Below are 18,615 nucleotides of genomic sequence, written 5' to 3' on the forward strand. Positions count from 1 at the left end.
TTAAATATTTGTTTTTTTTTATGATTATCGTCCTGACGATACAGGGGGAACCGCGCATTCGTGCGCAGCGGGTCATACAACGTATGACAAAACGGGTAATACTCGTAAAATAGTTGTTCCAAATACCGTCGACAGTTATATAATTGTAATAAACCTATAAGAGTTATACAAGAATCACCTGTTAAAAATTATATATAGCCTAGTGAACAACTTTTGTATTTTTATTGTCCATAAAATATTGAAGCGATCAAGACAAAGAAAACGAGAATCTTATTCAATTCAATATTAACTGCACCACAATTTATAATCTCTTGCATCTCAATTAATATTCATACATAGTGCATAGACTCTTCCTCACTTATTAAAAATTAAATATCAACTTGCTCATTTTTTGCCACTGTTAGGAAAAGTTTTTAACCCGTAAGGGCATACCCATATAGTAACAGTGTTTATCCATTAAACTACGCTTTTTGTTCATTCTATTGATGAAAGGCGCAGGTCTCCACCGAAAGCACATCAAATTTGATATGTATAAAACATGTCTATATACTATAACTTACTGGATTGTGCACTATTACAAGTACAACTAAGTTGACGTGTACTACTACTACGTTCAAGATCACTTTCGAGGCAGATCGACAAAAGCTGCTCCCACGCTATTGTGCTTTTCACGGAGAAATAAGACAGTAGCGATTTGAGTTTGTGCAAGTGCATACTTTGTACTTTGATTCTGAATACATTGCAAAAGATTTAATCTCGATTCATGAACTTTGAAAGAACAAAGAAGTTACTGCAATGCGCGCAATTTGGGGAGTGTACTTTCGGTGGAGATATAACCTGTGCCTTAATAAAAAAACGTGATACCGTCTAATTGAAATTATGTGACGACTGACACCACATTCTAGATTAGGACGGGTAGCGAGACTAGCAGTCCGTAACTGAGTGAGGAATTCCTCATAGTCACGTGACATGCTGCAGACCGAAGCATCAGGAACTTAAAGTTAAGCTTACTTGAACCTCAGTTTTTAATTCCCAATTCCACAACTTTTAAGGATCACAAATTGTTGTGAATTTTTTCAAATTTTATGAAAAACAAAACCTACTCAACTTTCATATTTAGATTGCTGTGGATATCACCATAAAATTTTACTGAAGTTGAAAAATACAGTTGCTTCTGTAGAGCTACCTCGGCATTTCAATCTGTAAACTTAAAGTTATCACACCATGAATATGATAAGCCAAGAAATTCTAATTTATTATAAGTACACAAATGATACAAATACAAATAGTAACAGCTGAATCTCAAGTTTCAAGGAGGGTTTACACTTCACTAATTACGTCAACATTAGAGGGGAGGGTGCTTTTTTGTTGTTGCTGAAATAATGAATTTTCACACAAAGTGGGAAACTGCTGACGGAGGGAGATGGAAAAATGTTGCCGACATAATATGTGACGATCCCTGGGTAGAACTAGAACGATAAGTTAACGAGGTTACAAATGTATTACAAAAATCGGAAACATTTTTCCGTTATCATCTCGAAATATAACCAATCCACACTGTGGAATAAATCATTATAAATCTGCGGAAATACCATCAATCTGATTTAAAATTTATCGGTAAATTCCCTACAATAGTATAATATTAATGAATAATAATAATATGGATTAAGATTAAGTTAAATCTTTGATAAAATATATAATGACTGCTTTTTCATTCAAAATGAATGGCCAATATAACGAATAAATCACTCTTGAAAATTCTCTGGTCTCTAATCAACTTATGCTAAATATTCTCAAAGTTAAAAATCTCGTTTCTCGACCTCCATCTAACTTACACATTCTCCCTTGGTTTAGTTGGAAACCAAGGGAGAACTGCAATCGCAGCGATCAAATTCTATCGAATTAAGGCACTAAGGACGACCACCAAACGAGGGTCGAAACTTGATCGGGTCTTATTCTTATAACTTTCCTCGTTACAATTCCATTCTCCACCACTCATTCCGCAAGCAATAAATAAACATAAATACTAGATAATATCTAGCACCTAAATAATATCTAATATCTAGATAACATCTAGTGCCTAGATATTATCTAAAAGTATCAAGATAATATCTACTATGAAGATAATATCTAACATCTCCACAGAGTGCCAACAACTCCACTGAGTGCTAACAACTCCACAAAGTGCTAACAATTCCACAGAGTGCTATCAACTCCACGGAGTGCTAACAACTCCACTGAGTGCTAACAACTCCACAGATGACAGAGTGCTAACAACTCCACAGAGTGCTGACAACTCCACCGAGTGCTAACAACTCCACCGAGTGCTAACAACTCCACCGATTGCTAACAACTCCACTGAGTGCTAACAACTCCACAAAGTGCTAACAATTCCACAGAGTGCTATCAACTCCACGGAGTGCTAACAACTCCACTGAGTGCTAACAACTCCACTGAGTGCTAACAACTCCACAGATGACAGAGTGCTAACAACTCCACAGAGTGCTAACAACTCCACAGAGTGCTAACAACTCCACAGAGTGATAACAACTCCACAGAGTGCTAACAACTCCACAGAGTGCTAACAACTCCACTGAGTGCTAACAACTCCACTGAGTGCTAACAACTCCACAGAGTGCTAACAACTCCACAGAGTGCTAACAACTCCACAGAGTGCTAACAACTCCACAGAGTGCTAACAACTCCACAGAGTGCTAACAACTCCACAGAGTGCTAACAACTCCACAGAGTGCTAACAACTCCACGGAGTGCTAACAACTCCACAGAGTGCTAACAACTCCACAGAGTGCTAACAACTCCACACTCCACAGAGTGCTAACAACTCCACAGAGTGCTAACAACTCCACAGAGTGCTAACAACTCCACAGAGTGCTAACAACTCCACAGAGTGCTAACAACTCCACAGAGTGCTAACAAATCCTCCCTCCGTCACAAACTAGTTCCTGAACAAGCGAGTACGCAATGAACACAAAGTACATTAGAAATAATATGATACCGACAGTTCGGTTAAGTCTGAATTTGTTGGTGAAGATTAGGATGTAGACCAGGATAAGAATGAAAAGGAGGATTATCCCGAACTTTGCGTGGGGTAAAATCACCATATCCGTCGTGAACTGAGATAAAAATCACATTATTGGATTAACATTAATAACATTATTTGATGATCCATCAGTGGCCGATTTCAGACTGAAAACTGTCCGATTTTAATTCTAATATATATATCAATTAGAATTATACAACAAACCTCTTGTAGGACTAATGGTCCGTTGTTGTAGAGCGTCTTGATAAGGAATGGTAGACCTAATCCCAGATTAATATCAAACACATTTGAACCTAGCGCGTTAGATACAGCCATGTCACCGTGTCCTTCCCTGGCGACTATAACTGAACTGAGTGCGTCCTGGGAGGGGAGGAAGTCGAGAATAAGTTATTAATTTATTAACTAATTAATTGACAAACAAACAAACAAACAAACAAACAAACAAACAAACAAACAAACAAACAAACAAACAAACAAACAAACAAACAAACAAACAAACAAACAAACAAACAAACAAACAAACAAACAATTTATAGTCAATATGAGCGGGAATTAGGATGTAAATACTTAAATACCTTTTTTCAATTAATTTGGAAAATAATCAGAAATATACATTCTAGAATTCATTAAGTATGATAATTTCATAACCTTACGTGTTTCTTATCAGGCTTAATCAAGGCTTAACAACGAACATTATACGTTGTTAGATGAATGTATGCGTACATTTTTATCAGGATCGCAGATAAGCACATATTTGCTGATCGTATATTACTGTTCGGTTTGGTTTGCTTCTAGTTATGTCAGTTGGTTTCACGTGGGGGCACGTGAACCCTTATAAAACTTATCTTCTTGTAGATGCTACATCGAAACGTTGTACTTCAAGGGTAGTTTAGGAAAATAAGGTCCGGTTGATTGCCATACACGTTAAATCAAGCTGTTATATTTCCAACTGTTATATTTCCAACTGCCTGTTAGTTTCACGTGAGTACACGTGATTGGCGCGCGATAAAACAAGCTTATCTTATTATTATCTGAGCCTCTTGACAGGGAATTACTACGTTTTATTTCAAGGGGACTTTAGGGAAAGAGAATAAGTTCCGTTTAATTGGCATACAAGATAAACCAAGCTGCCAAATGCTAATGTTATATTTCCAAATGCTTAGTATTGGTTCAGTTAGTTATTATTTTCTACTGAACATCTCTCTCAAGGCACACAGAGAGTGATACCTATTTATCTTAGTAGAGATGTGTTATGAAAACATGTCTGCCTAACACGTTAGTGACAGAAATTGCACCTTAGTTTGACCATTGACAGGAACATTATCATAGTTACACTAGTGACTAGTGTGCACTTTTCTGAATGAAACGGCAAATTTGATGTTCAGTACTCACAACTCTGATATAGATTTATTGTATTTCGTTGAAAGTTGTTGCATCTTAATACAGGGTGGGCCAAAAGTCATTGGGCATATGTTGGCCTTAATAGCTCCGCCGTGTTTTATATTTGAGAGCTGTTGCTTTGCAGATAGCATACCGTACCTTTGCAGATAGCATACTGTACTTCTGGTTTGAGGATTTTGTCGTCGAAATTTGAAAATTCGAATATTTTAGACCACGCCCATTCATTATTAAACACCTATATTGTTCTCTCTGAACATGCTGGACGCCTAAATTTTGATGTTCAGTACTCTGATATAGATTTATTGTATTTCGTTAAAAGTTGTTGTTGTATCTTAAAATAATGACAATATGAAGTTGAATTTACCAAAAAGATTCTTATCTAAGGACGCATCCTACAATACATTAGAAGTACATACCATTACATATATTATATTATACATGCTGTTACATATATATTATAATAGACAGTTTTTGGGAGTTCCAAATAGTTTCTGATTATTCTGATTTCATGCGACAAATGATACTGCACTGTTATTATACATACCTTAATTATTGAATATCCATTCGAGTTGCAAAATTTTATAATTTAATCGAGTTTAACACCAAGCCTTCAGTAATTACAAAATATTTGCAAAATACTCTAATCTTCACTTGCAATTAATTAATTCATGGTAAAATACAGTGGCATAACGAAGGGCCCCGCCAACCCCGCTGTGCGGAGGGGGGGGGGGGGTGAGTCTTTGTGATATAATAAAGGCAGATTAGGTGATGTCACCATTAGGTGATGTCATCTATTTTCCAACTGTTATCTTACGTACAAAATGTTCCAAAATTCTTGAACCTGTCGTCTTTTGATAATATCTTATCCGTTTGTCTAATTCTGTATAAAGTTTCAGAAGTGCTCCATGGCGTAACGTTTAATTGAGTCTTACAAAATTCTCTCATATTCTAACGACAATTTGGCGCCCCCCTCCCCCCTAAAGTGGCGTCTATCCGCACAGCGGGGCCCTTCGTTACGCCACTGGTGGTACTGTAACGTATGGGAGCTTTTTCCCCCATTTTTCCGCCGAAGATAAGGAAAATCCCTCAGACACTAACAATAATATACTATTAGTATTGCTAGGCAGTAGACATTTGACAGTCACCGGTTACGGCGACATGCATTTTCCTTGTTTCCTGCCAAAAGTCGCAAAACATTCCGCTTAATCTTTATCAAGAGATAACGATGTTGAAATCTTGCACATTCACCAACATTGAAACATGTTGAAGTTAAAGCAAATCAGTCAAAAAGCACAATATTTCTCATGAACTGTCCTTAAAATTTCCGACCGAAACCCTGATTTTTGAAATATATTACAAAATTCGGGGTAAAATTCCTCGAATTGTCGTGAAAGATATATGACCATAAAATGAACACAAAATGAACATAAAATGAACACGTAATATGAAAATTAAGAATTACAAGATAAGAATGAAACTGCCAGGTGCCAGATTATCCAAACCAAGACAAGTGGTGAGATAAGAACAATAATGATAAGAAATCGCTAGACCCTTAAACCCGTACAACAAGAATCGAACTTAATTTACTTGTCTGGTAAATTCTCTGATTTGTGTGCAGTACCTACCAATTAACCTGTTAGTATAAGTAACTTTAGTAACTTTAGTAACGTCGTAGTAACTGTAATTTTTCAAAAAAAAATTAATTTTACAGTTTTATGCTTCTTACTGGACACTAAGCCTTCCATTGATTACCAAACACTTGTAAAATATTCTAACCGTTACTTGCTACCAGCTGATTCACCATCACATGCACTTCTTTTTAATCTAACCGTCCAATCTGTTATAAATCTAATTACAAAAATCTTTGCCACCAGCTGGATTGTGTTTAGCAAAAATGTTTGCAACATGAAAAAGTCGATTCCCGGTCATGATATAATATATTAAATTAGGATGATGATTAATCACTCTAGACTCGACTGTCACGTGACATTTTCAACCCGTTCTCTAGCTGACCCTGAACGACTATTCGAAACCCTAACCTTAGCACGCTCGATTAAATTATCCGTATTCCGTTAAAACTTCCTTTCATTATCTTATTCCTCTTTTGGTCAGTAGGTTGTACGTGGGATGGAGCTGGGTGATAATGAAAAATCACCGCTGTTTCCTAAGGTATTCTAATGTTTACTAAAACGCTTTTAAGTTGTTTGTTTTCCTATCAACGCTGTTTCCTAAGGTATTTTAATGTATACTAAAACGCTTTTAAGTTGTTTGTTTTCCTACATTTTTAAAAGTTTTGTCATATTTAAACATATTTCCTTGTGTGTTTGTCGTCTTTAAAGATATTTCCTTGTGTGTTTGTCGTCTTTAAAGATATTTCCTTGTGTGTTTGTCGTCTTTAAAGATATTTCCTTGTGTTTCAGAAGGAGAATGAACCTGTCAAGCTAAAACGAACAGTCGGTGTCCTCTCGGCGAGTGCTCTTGTGTTTGGATCATGTGTCGGAGCTGGCATTTTCATTTCTCCTAAAGGTACATTTTCTAAATTCTTTTCTAAAATCAATATTTTAACTATTGGTGTCGTGAAATATAGATCTGGCGAGGAGTTTGACAATTGACACGTGACAGTGATTCCAACCAGGCAATTTGCAGCAATTTTTAATTTCGTCATTTTAACTACTCCTTTCGATTAAAATGGTCCGAGAATTCCGAGTTTTCCAGTAGTATCAATCTAGATACCATGCTCATTACTGGGCGGCGCTCAGCCTGTCATTCCGCCGAATCTCTATGTTTATGAACATTATACTTATTATAGCCTGGGGTCCCCAGGTAACATGCTCAGAGCTAAATAATTTCAGGAGTGTACGAAAAAGCTGGCAGTCCTGGAGCCGGGCTGATGGTGTGGTGTCTATCGGGAGTCATAGCAACGCTGTGTACGCTAGCGTACGCTGAACTAGGTACGCCTCTAGAAGCTCTATGTGTTAAATTAATAAACTTCAGTTTACAATTTTGCAGCAACTTATACAAAAAAAATATCGTTGAGTGAACAACAAATTAATCTCGAAACGGTAGTACCAAGTTTTGCATCGTATATTAACCGTTTAATAACCGTTTAATAACCAGTTAATAGCCATCAAGTAGCCAGTTAGTGGCCAGTTAATAGCCGTGTGCCCCTGCAGGAACGATGATGCCCCAGAGTGGAGGGGAGTTTGTCTACATTCACCGAGTATACGGGGACTGTCTCGCCTTTATCTTCTCCTTCTGTAACACACTCCTTATCAAGTTAGCAACAGACAAACTTTAGCTTTACTTATGAAAATCATCAGTTTAGTGAGAAGTAAATATGTTATTGTTAATTGTCAATGAACTTTATGAAGCTTCTGAGGTTCCAGCATCTACCACATAATTTGTAGAATAGCGCATCACAACATTTCCCCATGATTCGGTTTGCCATAGCATTATACTTATGAAATGAAATGAAATAAAGGATTTTTATCCCGCTGATATCAACAATCAAAATTCAAATAAAGATTGCCGATGTCAAAGCGGCTTGCCTTGCGATATAATCCAAAAACTAGATACTCAATATATGAATATACATGTACTAGTAACAAATTACAACATTATATTTTGTCTCCCAGGCCAGCGTCGCTGTCCGTAGTAGCTGTATTGTTTGGGGAGTATTTGTGCAACATGATTTGGGGACCAGCAACTAACGATCTCATAGTTAAAGCAGTCGCAGTTGCTCTCATAGGTCAGTGACCGTATATAGTAACCATTAGTAACCGTTGGTAACCGTTAGTAACCGTTAGTAACCGTTAGTAACCGTTAGTATACGTTAGTAACCACCGACTAACGATATCTAAGCAGTTGCAAATCGCAGCAGTTCTCAAAGGTCAGTTGAAATAATATGTAATTAAAGTTTGATTCTTGTTAAGCAATATTGAGAATATTTAAAAAAAAGGACACCCAGAAATCTCCTAAATCCCAACTCCTCAGTGACACTTGGTCTCATCAACATAGTGGGGGTAAACGTGATAGCTAAAGTCTGCACAGTCATATCTGTCTTGAAATTAGCTGTGGTTGGTTTCCTCGTTGCTTGTGGAATTGCTATTGTCATCAAGGGTCAAGGTACGAAAGTAATTCAGCAGGCAGCAGGGGTTTTTTAAAATAATAATGTCACACGTGAGATTGTTTGTGTATCACTTCAGCAATTTGAAGCCATGTTGTGAGAGCCCCCCCCCCCCCCCCCCCCCGGAATGACTCTTTTTCATTACAATTATTTTTGTATAGGCATCGGAAATTTGCTATATTCTTTATCTAGACTTTACAATTGCAAATGGCAATTGTTTTTGTAATTGTTCCGCATACTGTAAAAGTATGAAGATAATAGAAATTAAGAAACATTAAAACGTTTTAAAATGGAATGAAGTAAGCTAGAACCTAGGTTGATCTTAAGGCGCTCAATTTGTGCATCCTTTGTTTTTGCAAATAATTGTTTTATGAAGGAGCAATTTTCTAAACGCGTTAATAATCATACCACAAAATTAATTCATTTCTCACAGAATGGATCAAAATGATCAACAAATTATCTGATTTTGGTCAATCCCAGCCACAAGCAGCATATGCAGCATTCACTCATGGAGTTAGGCACAAAATGACATACTTCATGAGAACAATTGAAGGACTAGATCAACACTTGCAACCTCTTGACATGCTTATCGATGAGAAACTCATACCGGCTTTATTTGGATGCCCTATTACACCATTAGAGAGAAGAACGGTTGCGCTACCCGTACGATGTGGGGGACTAGGCATACCAGTTTTATCAAAGTTGGCATCAGAGGAGTATAAAACATCCATGGAAGTGACTAAGTCCTTAGTAAAAGCCATGGCCGGAATTGAAACGGATATAGATCATGATTCCGAGTCGCTGAAAAAAATTCTAAAAGTGAGGGCAGAAAAGCATGAATTAGAATACACGTTAATCTGCAATGAAAGCAGTGATAGATCTACACGTGCAATTAATCAGGCAAGAGAAAAAGGAAGCTCAAGTTGGTTGACTGTCCTACCTCTTAAGTCTTATGGGTTCACATTGAACAAAGGGGAATTCAGGGATAGTCTACTTCTTCGATATAACAAAGACCTTCCACGATTACCTCAATCCTGTGTTTGTGGGGCCAAAATGGACATCAACCATGCTCTAAACTGTCCAAGAGGAGGCTACATCATCATCCGCCACAACTCAGTTAGGGATTTCATAGCCAAACAACTATCAACTGTTTGCAAAGACGTAGAATGTGAGCCCCACCTACAGACTTTAGACGGGGAGACTTTCTCAACAAGTACCACACTAACAGGAGACAATGCCCACCCTGACGTCCGTGCCAGGGGATTCTATCGTCCGGGACAGAACTCCTATTTCGACATAAAGTTTCTCAATCCCAATTCTGAGTCTTATCTCTCATCATCAACAGAAAAAATATACGAGAGAGCTGAGACTCAGAAGCGGAGGTTATACAACGAGAGAATTCTGAATGTAGAACATGGGAGTTTCTGTCCTCTGGTGTACTCTGTCACGGGTGGCAGCGGGCCAGAAGCGAGAACATTCTTTAGATTATTGTGTGAGAAAATAGCATATAAAACTCAACAAAATTATTCAGATGTTGTAAATTTTTTAAGATGTAAACTTTCATTTATTATCAGGAAGCTGGTTCTCCTGTGTATAAGAGGAACCAGATCTTCTGTCAATTCAGTTGACAAAAGTTGTGAAAGCGACTTTGAGTTCGCATGCTTTGTATCAAAGCTTAGCTAATTATGAGTCCTATGGACTCAATTAATTGATGATTCAAATCTGGTCGATATACATTGTTGTAAATTATATTGTTATATATTATTCTATTTGTTTTCAAAAAAAAAAAATTTCTCACAGCAATGCTATCGATATTTCCCCTTCTTGTTTTATCTTTAGCGTTCAAAAAAACGTGTTGTAATGAGCTGATATCAGATGACGTGAAAGAAGACATTGTCCATTCACAAAGTCTTTCTGAAAGTTGGAGGAAGTACCTTGATGTATTCTACAACACCAGAAATATTTACCAACCGGAAACGATGCTGTTTAAATCGTCTGGTCAAGGTCTGGAAGCCGACAAGAAACGCCAACAAATATTCATTCAGAATCTGGATGTGATAAAGAAGCACAATAAGGACTTTACAAACGGATTGACAAGATCATATCTAGGTGTCAACAAGTTCACGATAATGGACGATGAAGAATTAAAAAGTTACACAGGACTCCTTTCTGAAAATAATACTAAAGAATTGAGTGAAGATCCACCTTCGGTTATGAGAGAGAATCTCCCCGAATCTATCGACTATGTGCAAGAAGGATATATCGCTCCCGTCACACATCAACGGAAGTGTGGGTCCTGCTATATATTTGCTTTTGTAGCAGTTCTAGAATATCATCTTGCAAAGACGACCGGAAGGCTCCTTAAACTATCAGAGCAAGAACTATTAGATTGCTGTTCCAACGACGATACTGGATGCAGAGGAGGAGAATTGAACCACGCAGCATTATATCTCCAGAGGGATGGTAAAAGACTGACTACACTTAAACACCTTCCTTACATAGCAGAAGATGTAGAGTGTGAAAAAGAGAAGTACCCTAACGCTCTTAAAGGCTGGCTTGATGGCAATGCGTATGATTTGAGGCGTATTCAAGTTATGGGGGACGCATCAAAACCGGACCCAATTAAATCGGACAACATACTTGCAGATAGTTTGGATAAATATGGGCCTCTGTGGATTGGAGTTAATTGGGAGATCGACGGTTTCAGACATTATCAGTCCGGAATCCTTGATACGGTGGGAGGTATTGGCTTTATGAAGCCATTAGCAGTAGTATTGGTTGGATACACTCCGGAGTACTTCAACTTACGTAACTCATGGGGAGTTAATTATGGCATGAAAGGCTACGTTAGAGTTGCTCGGCGGATGAATGTGGCTAAAATGTATGACAGGGAAGGATTTGCTTTGGTTTCTAATCATTCACTCACGGGAAAAGACAGGGAAGGTTTCTGGGATGATGAGCAATGGTGGAGAGAATATTACGAAGAAGAGAAAGAGCGGGGGAATGTAGATGAGTACCGTAATGAACAGAAACGAAAATCTAGAGGGAAAGATTGGTGGAGAGAAGAGCCTGAGCTTACAAACAACGATAATTCTGCGAATACAACTACGAATACTACAAATACCAAAAATACTACTGATTCCAAAAATACTACTGATACCACTTCTTTTGACAATAAGAAGTTTATAACACTTGGAATCATTACGATTACAGTTATAACAGCCGCTGTAATCCAAGGAGCTAACTGTCTTTGGATTTGCAAAAGTGCTCAGCGCCAGATCATGAACCAATGGAATTCCCCTAGTTGGATTGTGTTTCTCATGAACATTGTGGCGACAGTTGGCTTGACTTTAAATATTGTTCTCGTTGGTATTTTTATCTATCATGATATTTAAATTCCCTCCATTGAGACTGTTTATAACTTTTGTTTTAAAGGATATCATAATTTTTTGGTTTAGCTCATTTTCCGTTTTACTTCATAGCTAATATTCATTATGTTATATTTATTCTGAAATATTATGATTTTGTGGAGCTTAGTAAATTTTCTGTTTTACTGTACAGCAAGTGTTTGAATTTAATAAAAGATAACAATAAACCAACCATCAAAATTCAAATTTCCAGCGGGCGCACAGTGTAGCGGATTCGTTCTCCTAACCACTGGAGAAAAGAATTAGTTGAAAACAGTATACTATTCTGTCCAGCAAGTCCCAATAAAAAGTAGGGATTCAGTCAGCAAACTGACCTAATCCCTTCCGGACCAAATCCCTAATCCGAGGTGTAGAGCATCCAATATCAGGTTCAATAAACTAATCCTCTTCAATTCAGGTGTGGTAACGAACTTTCAACTGTCCCTCTCCTTTGAAGGGTCCTCTACTAACCCCGCAGACTACGGGCTAGCATTTTACTACTGTCTCTTCACATTCCAGTCCTGGAATTCTCTAAACTACATGACAGGTACTGATACGGGTAGGAGGCAATGTAAGGGGGGCTGGAACTAGGGGGCGGGACAAGGGGGGCGAGACAAGGGGGGCGGGACAAAAGGGGCGAGACAAGGGGGCGGGACAAGGGGAGCGGGACAATGGGGGCGGGACAAAAGGGGCGAGACAAGGGGGCCGGGACAAGGGCTGGGTATAAAACATTCTCATTTATAAATTATAATATCTGATTCTACATTCTACTTAATTAACTAATTAAATGACATGGTCCCAGAGGAGCTGAAGACACCAGAGAAGACATTGCCCCTAGGAGGGTTCATCGGACTCACCGGAGTTACCCTCAGTTACTTTCTCTGTAACGTAGCTTACCTAATGATGTTCTCACTGCACCAGATAGTCGATACTAACACTATTGCTATGGTTAGTTGCTAGGTTACTAGTGTAGTTGCTAGGTTACTAGTGTAGTTGCTATGTTACATCATGATGTTCTCACTGCACCAGATAGTCGATACTAACACTATTGCTATGGTTAGTTGCTAGGTTACTAGTGTAGTTGCTAGGTTACTAGTGTAGTTGCTAGGTTACTAGTGTAGTTGCTAGGTTACTAGTGTAGTCGCTAGGTTACTAGTGTAGTTGCTAGGTTACTAGTGTAGTTGCTAGGTTACTAGTGTAGTTGCTAGGTTACTAGTGTAGTTGCTAGGTTACTAGTGTAGTTGCTAGGTTACTAGTGTAGTTGCTAGGTTACTAGTGTAGTTGCTAGGTTACTAGTTTAGTTGCTAGGTTACTAGTGTAGTTGCTAGGTTACTAGTGTAGTTGCTAGGTTACTAGTGTAGTTGCTAGGTTACTAGTGTAGTTGCTAGGTTACTAGTGTAGTTGCTAGGTTACTAGTGTAGTTGCTAGGTTACTAGTGTAGTTGCTAGGTTACTAGTGTAGTTGCTAGGTTACTAGTGTAGTTGCTAGGTTACTAGTGTAGTTGCTAGGTTACTAGTGTAGTTGCTAGGTTACTAGTGTAGATGCTAGGTTACTATTGTAGTTGCTAGGTTACTAGTGTAGTTGCTAGGTTACTAGTGTAGTTGCTAGGTTACTAGTGTAGTTGCTAGGTTACTAGTGTAGTTGCTAGGTTACTAGTGTAGATGCTAGGTTACTATTGTAGTTGCTAGGTTACTAGTGTAGTTGCTAGGTTACTATTGTAGTTGCTAGGTTACTACTGTAGTTGCTAGGTTACTAGTGTAGTTGCTAGGTTACTAGTGTAGTTGCTAGGTTACTAGTGTAGTTGCTAGGTTACTAGTGTAGTTGCTAGGTTACTAGTGTAGTTGCTAGGTTACTATTGTAGTTGCTAGGTTACTAGTGTAGTTGCTAGGTTACTAGTGTAGTTGCTAGGTTACTATTGTAGTTGCTAGGTTACTACTGTAGTTGCTAGGTTACTAGTGTAGTTGCTAGGTTACTAGTGTAGTTGCTAGGTTACTAGTGTAGTTGCTAGGTTACATCATGATGTTCTCACTGCACCAGATAGTCGATACTAACACTATTGCTATGGTTAGTTGCTAGGTTACTAGTGTAGTTGCTAGGTTACTAGTGTAGTTGCTAGGTTACTAGTGTAGTTGCTAGGTTATTAGTTTAGTTGCTAGGTTACTAGTGTAGTTGCTAGGTTACTAGTGTAGTTGCTAGGTTACTAGTGTAGTTGCTAGGTTACTAGTGTAGTTGCTAGGTTATTAGTTTAGTTGCTAGGTTACTAGTGTAGTTGCTAGGTTATTAGTTTAGTTGCTAGGTTACTAGTGTAGTTGCTAGGTTATTAGTTTAGTTGCTAGGTTACTAGTGTAGTTGCTAGGTTACTAGTGTAGTTGCTAGGTTACTAGTGTAGTTGCTAGGTTACTAGTGTAGTTGCTAGGTTACTAGTGTAGTTGCTAGGTTACTAGTGTAGTTGCTAGGTTACTAGTTTAGTTGCTAGGTTACTAGTGTAGTTGCTAGGTTACTAGTGTGGTTGCTAGGTTACTAGTGTAGTTGCTAGGTTACTAGTGTAGTTGCTAGGTTACTAGTGTAGTTGCTAGGTTACTAGTGTAGTTGCTAGGTTACTAGTGTAGTTGCTACGTTACTAGTGTAGTTGCTAGCTTACCTCATGATGTTCTCACTGCACCAGATAGTCGATACTAACACTATTGCTATGGTTAGTTACTATTTTTTTTATTGAAATCTTTTAAATCAATCAATTACATACAAATTACACAATGGAATAAGCTACAAAATATACCTTGAGAGAAAGTGTAGATTTGCAAGCTTGCTTACTATGCAAAATACTTAAAATGTATGTAATCAAATGACTTGTGGGTCACCAAAACACAGATATCGAGTGCAGATGTAACTCCTGTACAAGCATGACACCAAATAGCTTCTATAGTTTCTAGCATAGCCTGAAACAAACATTCTTCTCTCTTACCGGGCATTCAACATTCCAACTTAGTTATATGAACATTGATAAGATGGTACAATGATTAATGATGAGACGTTAAAATAATACGATGGTAAAATGATAAGATGTTACAATAAGATGCCATAAAAACTTTACTGTACTTAATCTTATTTCCAGGATAGCGGGTTCATTGCGTTTGGCAGAGCGGGTGAGATAACCATGAGCTTAGGACTGTTAGTCTCGTGCCTGGGGTGTCTGGGCGGTGCTATCTGCTGCATATCACGAAACATTCAGGTACTTCATTCCAGTAAATTAGTTCCTAATTAGTTCCTAATTACTGTAATCACCTTATAATTACTCTACGTTTTGTGGCTGGTGAAAAATGGTTTCTCCAGTTAGCCATGCATGACCACGACGACCATTGAACGTAAGATGTTTTATGCTGAAAAATAAAGAAACAATTAAGTTATGTGGCAAATTGCCAGCAAGTTTGAAAGACAGAAAATACGATTTTCTTATCGGTTTACCCCACCCAGAGCACAGCAGAAACGGGAATATTCCCATCTTTCTTAAGCGGGATCAACAAAACCTTCCAGACACCAATCAAAGCTATCATCACTGTGGTACGTGGATAGTTTGAGGAAATTCGATTATATAATTTTAACCGTTAGTTCAAACACACAGACATATCATTTGCAAGCAATCTCAGACAATGTCTTCTTCCTCTAGTCCCCTCAACCAAACACAAGGAAATATTTCAAACAGATGCCTGCCCGAGCAGGTACTGACAATGAGTGTGTATGTTCTGGTGGACGCCAACATGCTGATCCCCTTCTTAAGCACTGTAGAGTGGTTATTCTACTGCGTGACGTTCTCCACTATTCTTTACTTACGGTATAAGGAGCCAAACTCGAAAAGGCCCTTCAAGGTGGGTTATTTATGTTATTCTAATCGTAAAATAACTGAACTTCAAAGTTCAAAGAGTAAACCAAGACATGTTGGGTAATTAGTAATCACTTGTGATGTCGTACCTTGAAGGAATTCAATGGGAGCTTCTGTGAATAACTTACTTACATTTCCCAGTGAAACCTAAACTTTGTAACTTCAGGTTCCACTATTTGTGTCGGTGTTCCTGTTTTTAATAACGGGAACGTTTGTGGTACTGCCTCTATTCTCGGAGGAAAGTAGGGTCACCACCCTGTTGGGTACGTGAGGAATACTTAATGGATAATTAATTAATTAATTAATTACTTGATGGATAGTTAATTAATTCATTATTAATTACTTAAAATTACCTGTTAAAAGTTCAAGAAACTTCCTAGGATACCCCTTCAGTGCATACTGTAAACATAGTTGATAGTACTATTACTATTATATTACTATTATTACTTAATGGATAATTAATAGATTCATTCAAATAATGGATCAATTTCTATAATCGTATAAAATTTGTTTTTGGAGGATGAGGGAAGTATTTTATTAATAATTAATTAAACACGAAGGATTTTAAAAGGAATATTGCCAATATTTGAACAACAAACCTTGACAGGTCTATGCTGGATACCACTAGGAGCAGTGTTTTACGGTATCCGGCATCTTATAGCACGGTATCTTGTTAAGCAGAATGCGGTATCCGGCATCTTATAGTACGGTATCTTGTTAAGCAGAATGCGGTACCCGGCATCTTATAGCACGGTATCTTGTTAAGCAGAATGCGGTACCCGGCATCTTATAACATGGTATCTTGTTAAGCAGAATGTGGCATCTTACAGCACGGTATCTTATCAGGTCTAAGCTGGTTACCACTAGGAGCGGCAGTTTACGGCATCCGGCATCTTATTAAACAGTGCTGCTACAAGAAGCTAGAACAGAAGACATCCAGTCAGTCTAGTTTAGACTCTGGGTATAGTGAGGTTGACGGAAACGACAAGGAATGTAAACTTAGCTAAGACTGAGTTGAACTGAGATAACATTTGTATGATTCTTTTATATTAGTGTTTTATATTAATGTAATAAAAACTTTTGAGAGTTTGACATTCAGATTAATAAAACATCCAATTATTTTAATTGGTAAACTAAACAAAGTTACATCTTAAGAGTTTTTAGTTTTTATGTTCGGTCCCTATGATGTACCTGCAGCATTCTGTTACGGGTATTTGTTTTTGTTTTAACTTGGGTTTAAGATTGCGACTTTTCATTTGTACGGCATTTCAAGCGTTAAAATTGTTAACATAATAACATTTTAATAGTATAAATACTGTTAAAAATTGTCAAACATAGACGATTTCCCATCAAAATACGAGACTTTCGAGAATAAAAATGAGTATATAATTTTCAACCATTCTGAACTTTAAAATAAATTCTGGTTGGCTGTCACGAGTCAGTCACGTGTCACGTGTCAGTTGTGTACTGAAGTAATCAGTCACGTGCCAGTTGTGTACTGAAGTAATGAATACGTTAGAATTGTTTTGTCTGATAAAAGTGAGAACTGCATGCAAAGTGGTTAATTCATTGCTCAAAATGATGCAGCCTCCAATTCGAATTAGATAACAAAACATAAGTCCGCGTATCCTACGCTACTGCAGAGCATGAACAGGAGTGTGAAGTAGTCCGCGTATCCTACGCTACTGCAGAGCATGAACAGGAGTGTGAAGTAGCATCTCCTCCCCTTACTTTATAATAAAAAACAATCGGAAGTTTTATTGAAAAATCGTCGAATAATGCTCGATAACGGTGCAAGACTAAATCAAAAGATAAGGAAAAACAGCTCATTTTACGAACACGGATGTCGGATACCAATTGCTCAAATCTAATTTGTCGTTTAAATTTTTATACTACCCCTATTTCTCTTCTAAATTTTTCCGTTGATGAACTGCCAAGTGGTTTCTAGAATCAAATTCTTAAATATTTAAAATTCCCCTATCAATTTTGGTCGACACATGTTAAATAAGAGCAAGTTGAAGAACTATTGCATACGTCTCCAGTAGCAGGGAGGATCAGTTGAGTGTGCACTTCGGTGTTTAGAGTTTTTGCTACTGGATATATGGTTAAATAGGTCATTGGTAACTCAAATCACCGAGAGCCACGCCCATATGTCATATTAGCAAAAAACTCTATACATACATCGAAGTGCACACTCAACTCCTCCCTGCTACTGCAGAGTATATGTTGAATGCGTCAAATTGGATGTGCTTTCTGTGGAGATACGTACCTGTGTGCCGCCCCCGCGGATGTCTAATGTCCTAAAGAAGAAAACAGGCCTTGTTTTTTGCCGACCCCTACAGACTTTTTTAGCGAAGAGTCTCACGCACTACGCAGTAGAGCCCAGACCCAAGCAAAAAATGTGATAGTCGAGTATAGAGTGATTCATCAGATCATCCCATTACCTCTTGACTAATGTTAACTACATCCTGGAGGGGGATATTTAAAACATATAAGTGATACGAAAGGATTGTATTAGTAGGAGCTTTCTAAATACTTGTGTAAATCGTCTTCAGTAAATCGTCTTCTTTAACTACATCATATATCATTTCAAGTCCCAGTTAACAGTTAGACACATTCCTCATTTCAAGGCGATTAGATAATTGGTTTACAGGTCCCCCAGACCAATTATAAAGTCTTTTGATTTCTGATAGCTTCCGTTACCTGTCTCCACACTTCCACAGCTGCTGTCTCATCTTTCGAT

General features: G+C 37.8%; 2 protein-coding genes across 4 annotated transcripts in view; one reads left to right on the plus strand and one right to left on the minus strand.

Moving 5' to 3' along the window:
- Positions 1–278: 278 nt before the first annotated feature.
- Positions 279–18,615, minus strand: part of LOC134824901 (sodium/potassium/calcium exchanger 1-like) — a 113,428-nt gene continuing 95,091 nt past the window's right edge. For both annotated transcript variants that reach the window (XM_063836908.1, XM_063836907.1), the window contains 2 exons: positions 3,266–3,421; positions 279–3,134 (listed from right to left, as the gene is read on the minus strand). In XM_063836908.1, the coding sequence (XP_063692978.1) occupies positions 2,931–3,134; positions 3,266–3,421 (360 nt within the window). In that variant the 3' untranslated portion in view covers positions 279–2,930. The remainder of the gene's footprint in view (positions 3,135–3,265; positions 3,422–18,615) is intronic.
- Positions 6,555–17,301, plus strand: LOC134824903 (cystine/glutamate transporter-like). 2 transcript variants are annotated; one of them, XM_063836909.1, is made up of 13 exons: positions 6,555–6,631; positions 6,883–6,988; positions 7,315–7,413; positions 7,636–7,738; positions 8,098–8,210; positions 8,456–8,587; positions 12,414–12,542; positions 12,798–12,943; positions 15,108–15,224; positions 15,467–15,553; positions 15,712–15,858; positions 16,039–16,135; positions 16,719–17,301. In XM_063836909.1, the coding sequence occupies exons 1-13, from the start codon at positions 6,590–6,592 to the stop codon at positions 16,877–16,879; spliced, it is 1,479 nt and encodes a 492-aa protein (XP_063692979.1). In that variant the 5' UTR covers positions 6,555–6,589; the 3' UTR covers positions 16,880–17,301. The 2 variants fall into 2 exon arrangements, with proteins under 2 accessions (XP_063692979.1, XP_063692980.1); XM_063836910.1 differs by having other exon boundaries at positions 16,480–17,237.

This window comes from Bolinopsis microptera, chromosome 13, assembly GCF_026151205.1.
Source record: "Bolinopsis microptera isolate Bmic1 chromosome 13, MBARI_Bmic_1.0, whole genome shotgun sequence".
NCBI lineage: Eukaryota > Metazoa > Ctenophora > Tentaculata > Lobata > Bolinopsidae > Bolinopsis > Bolinopsis microptera.

Coding starts and splice junctions, on each gene's coding strand:
- LOC134824903 (XM_063836909.1), top strand. CDS start 6,590: ATGGAGCTGGGTGATAATGAAAAATCACCGCTGTTTCCTAAG. Junction 12,944..15,107: donor ATACTAACACTATTGCTATG/GTTAGTTGCTAG, acceptor TCTTATTTCCAG/GATAGCGGGTTCATTGCGTT. Junction 15,225..15,466: donor GCATATCACGAAACATTCAG/GTACTTCATTCC, acceptor TACCCCACCCAG/AGCACAGCAGAAACGGGAAT.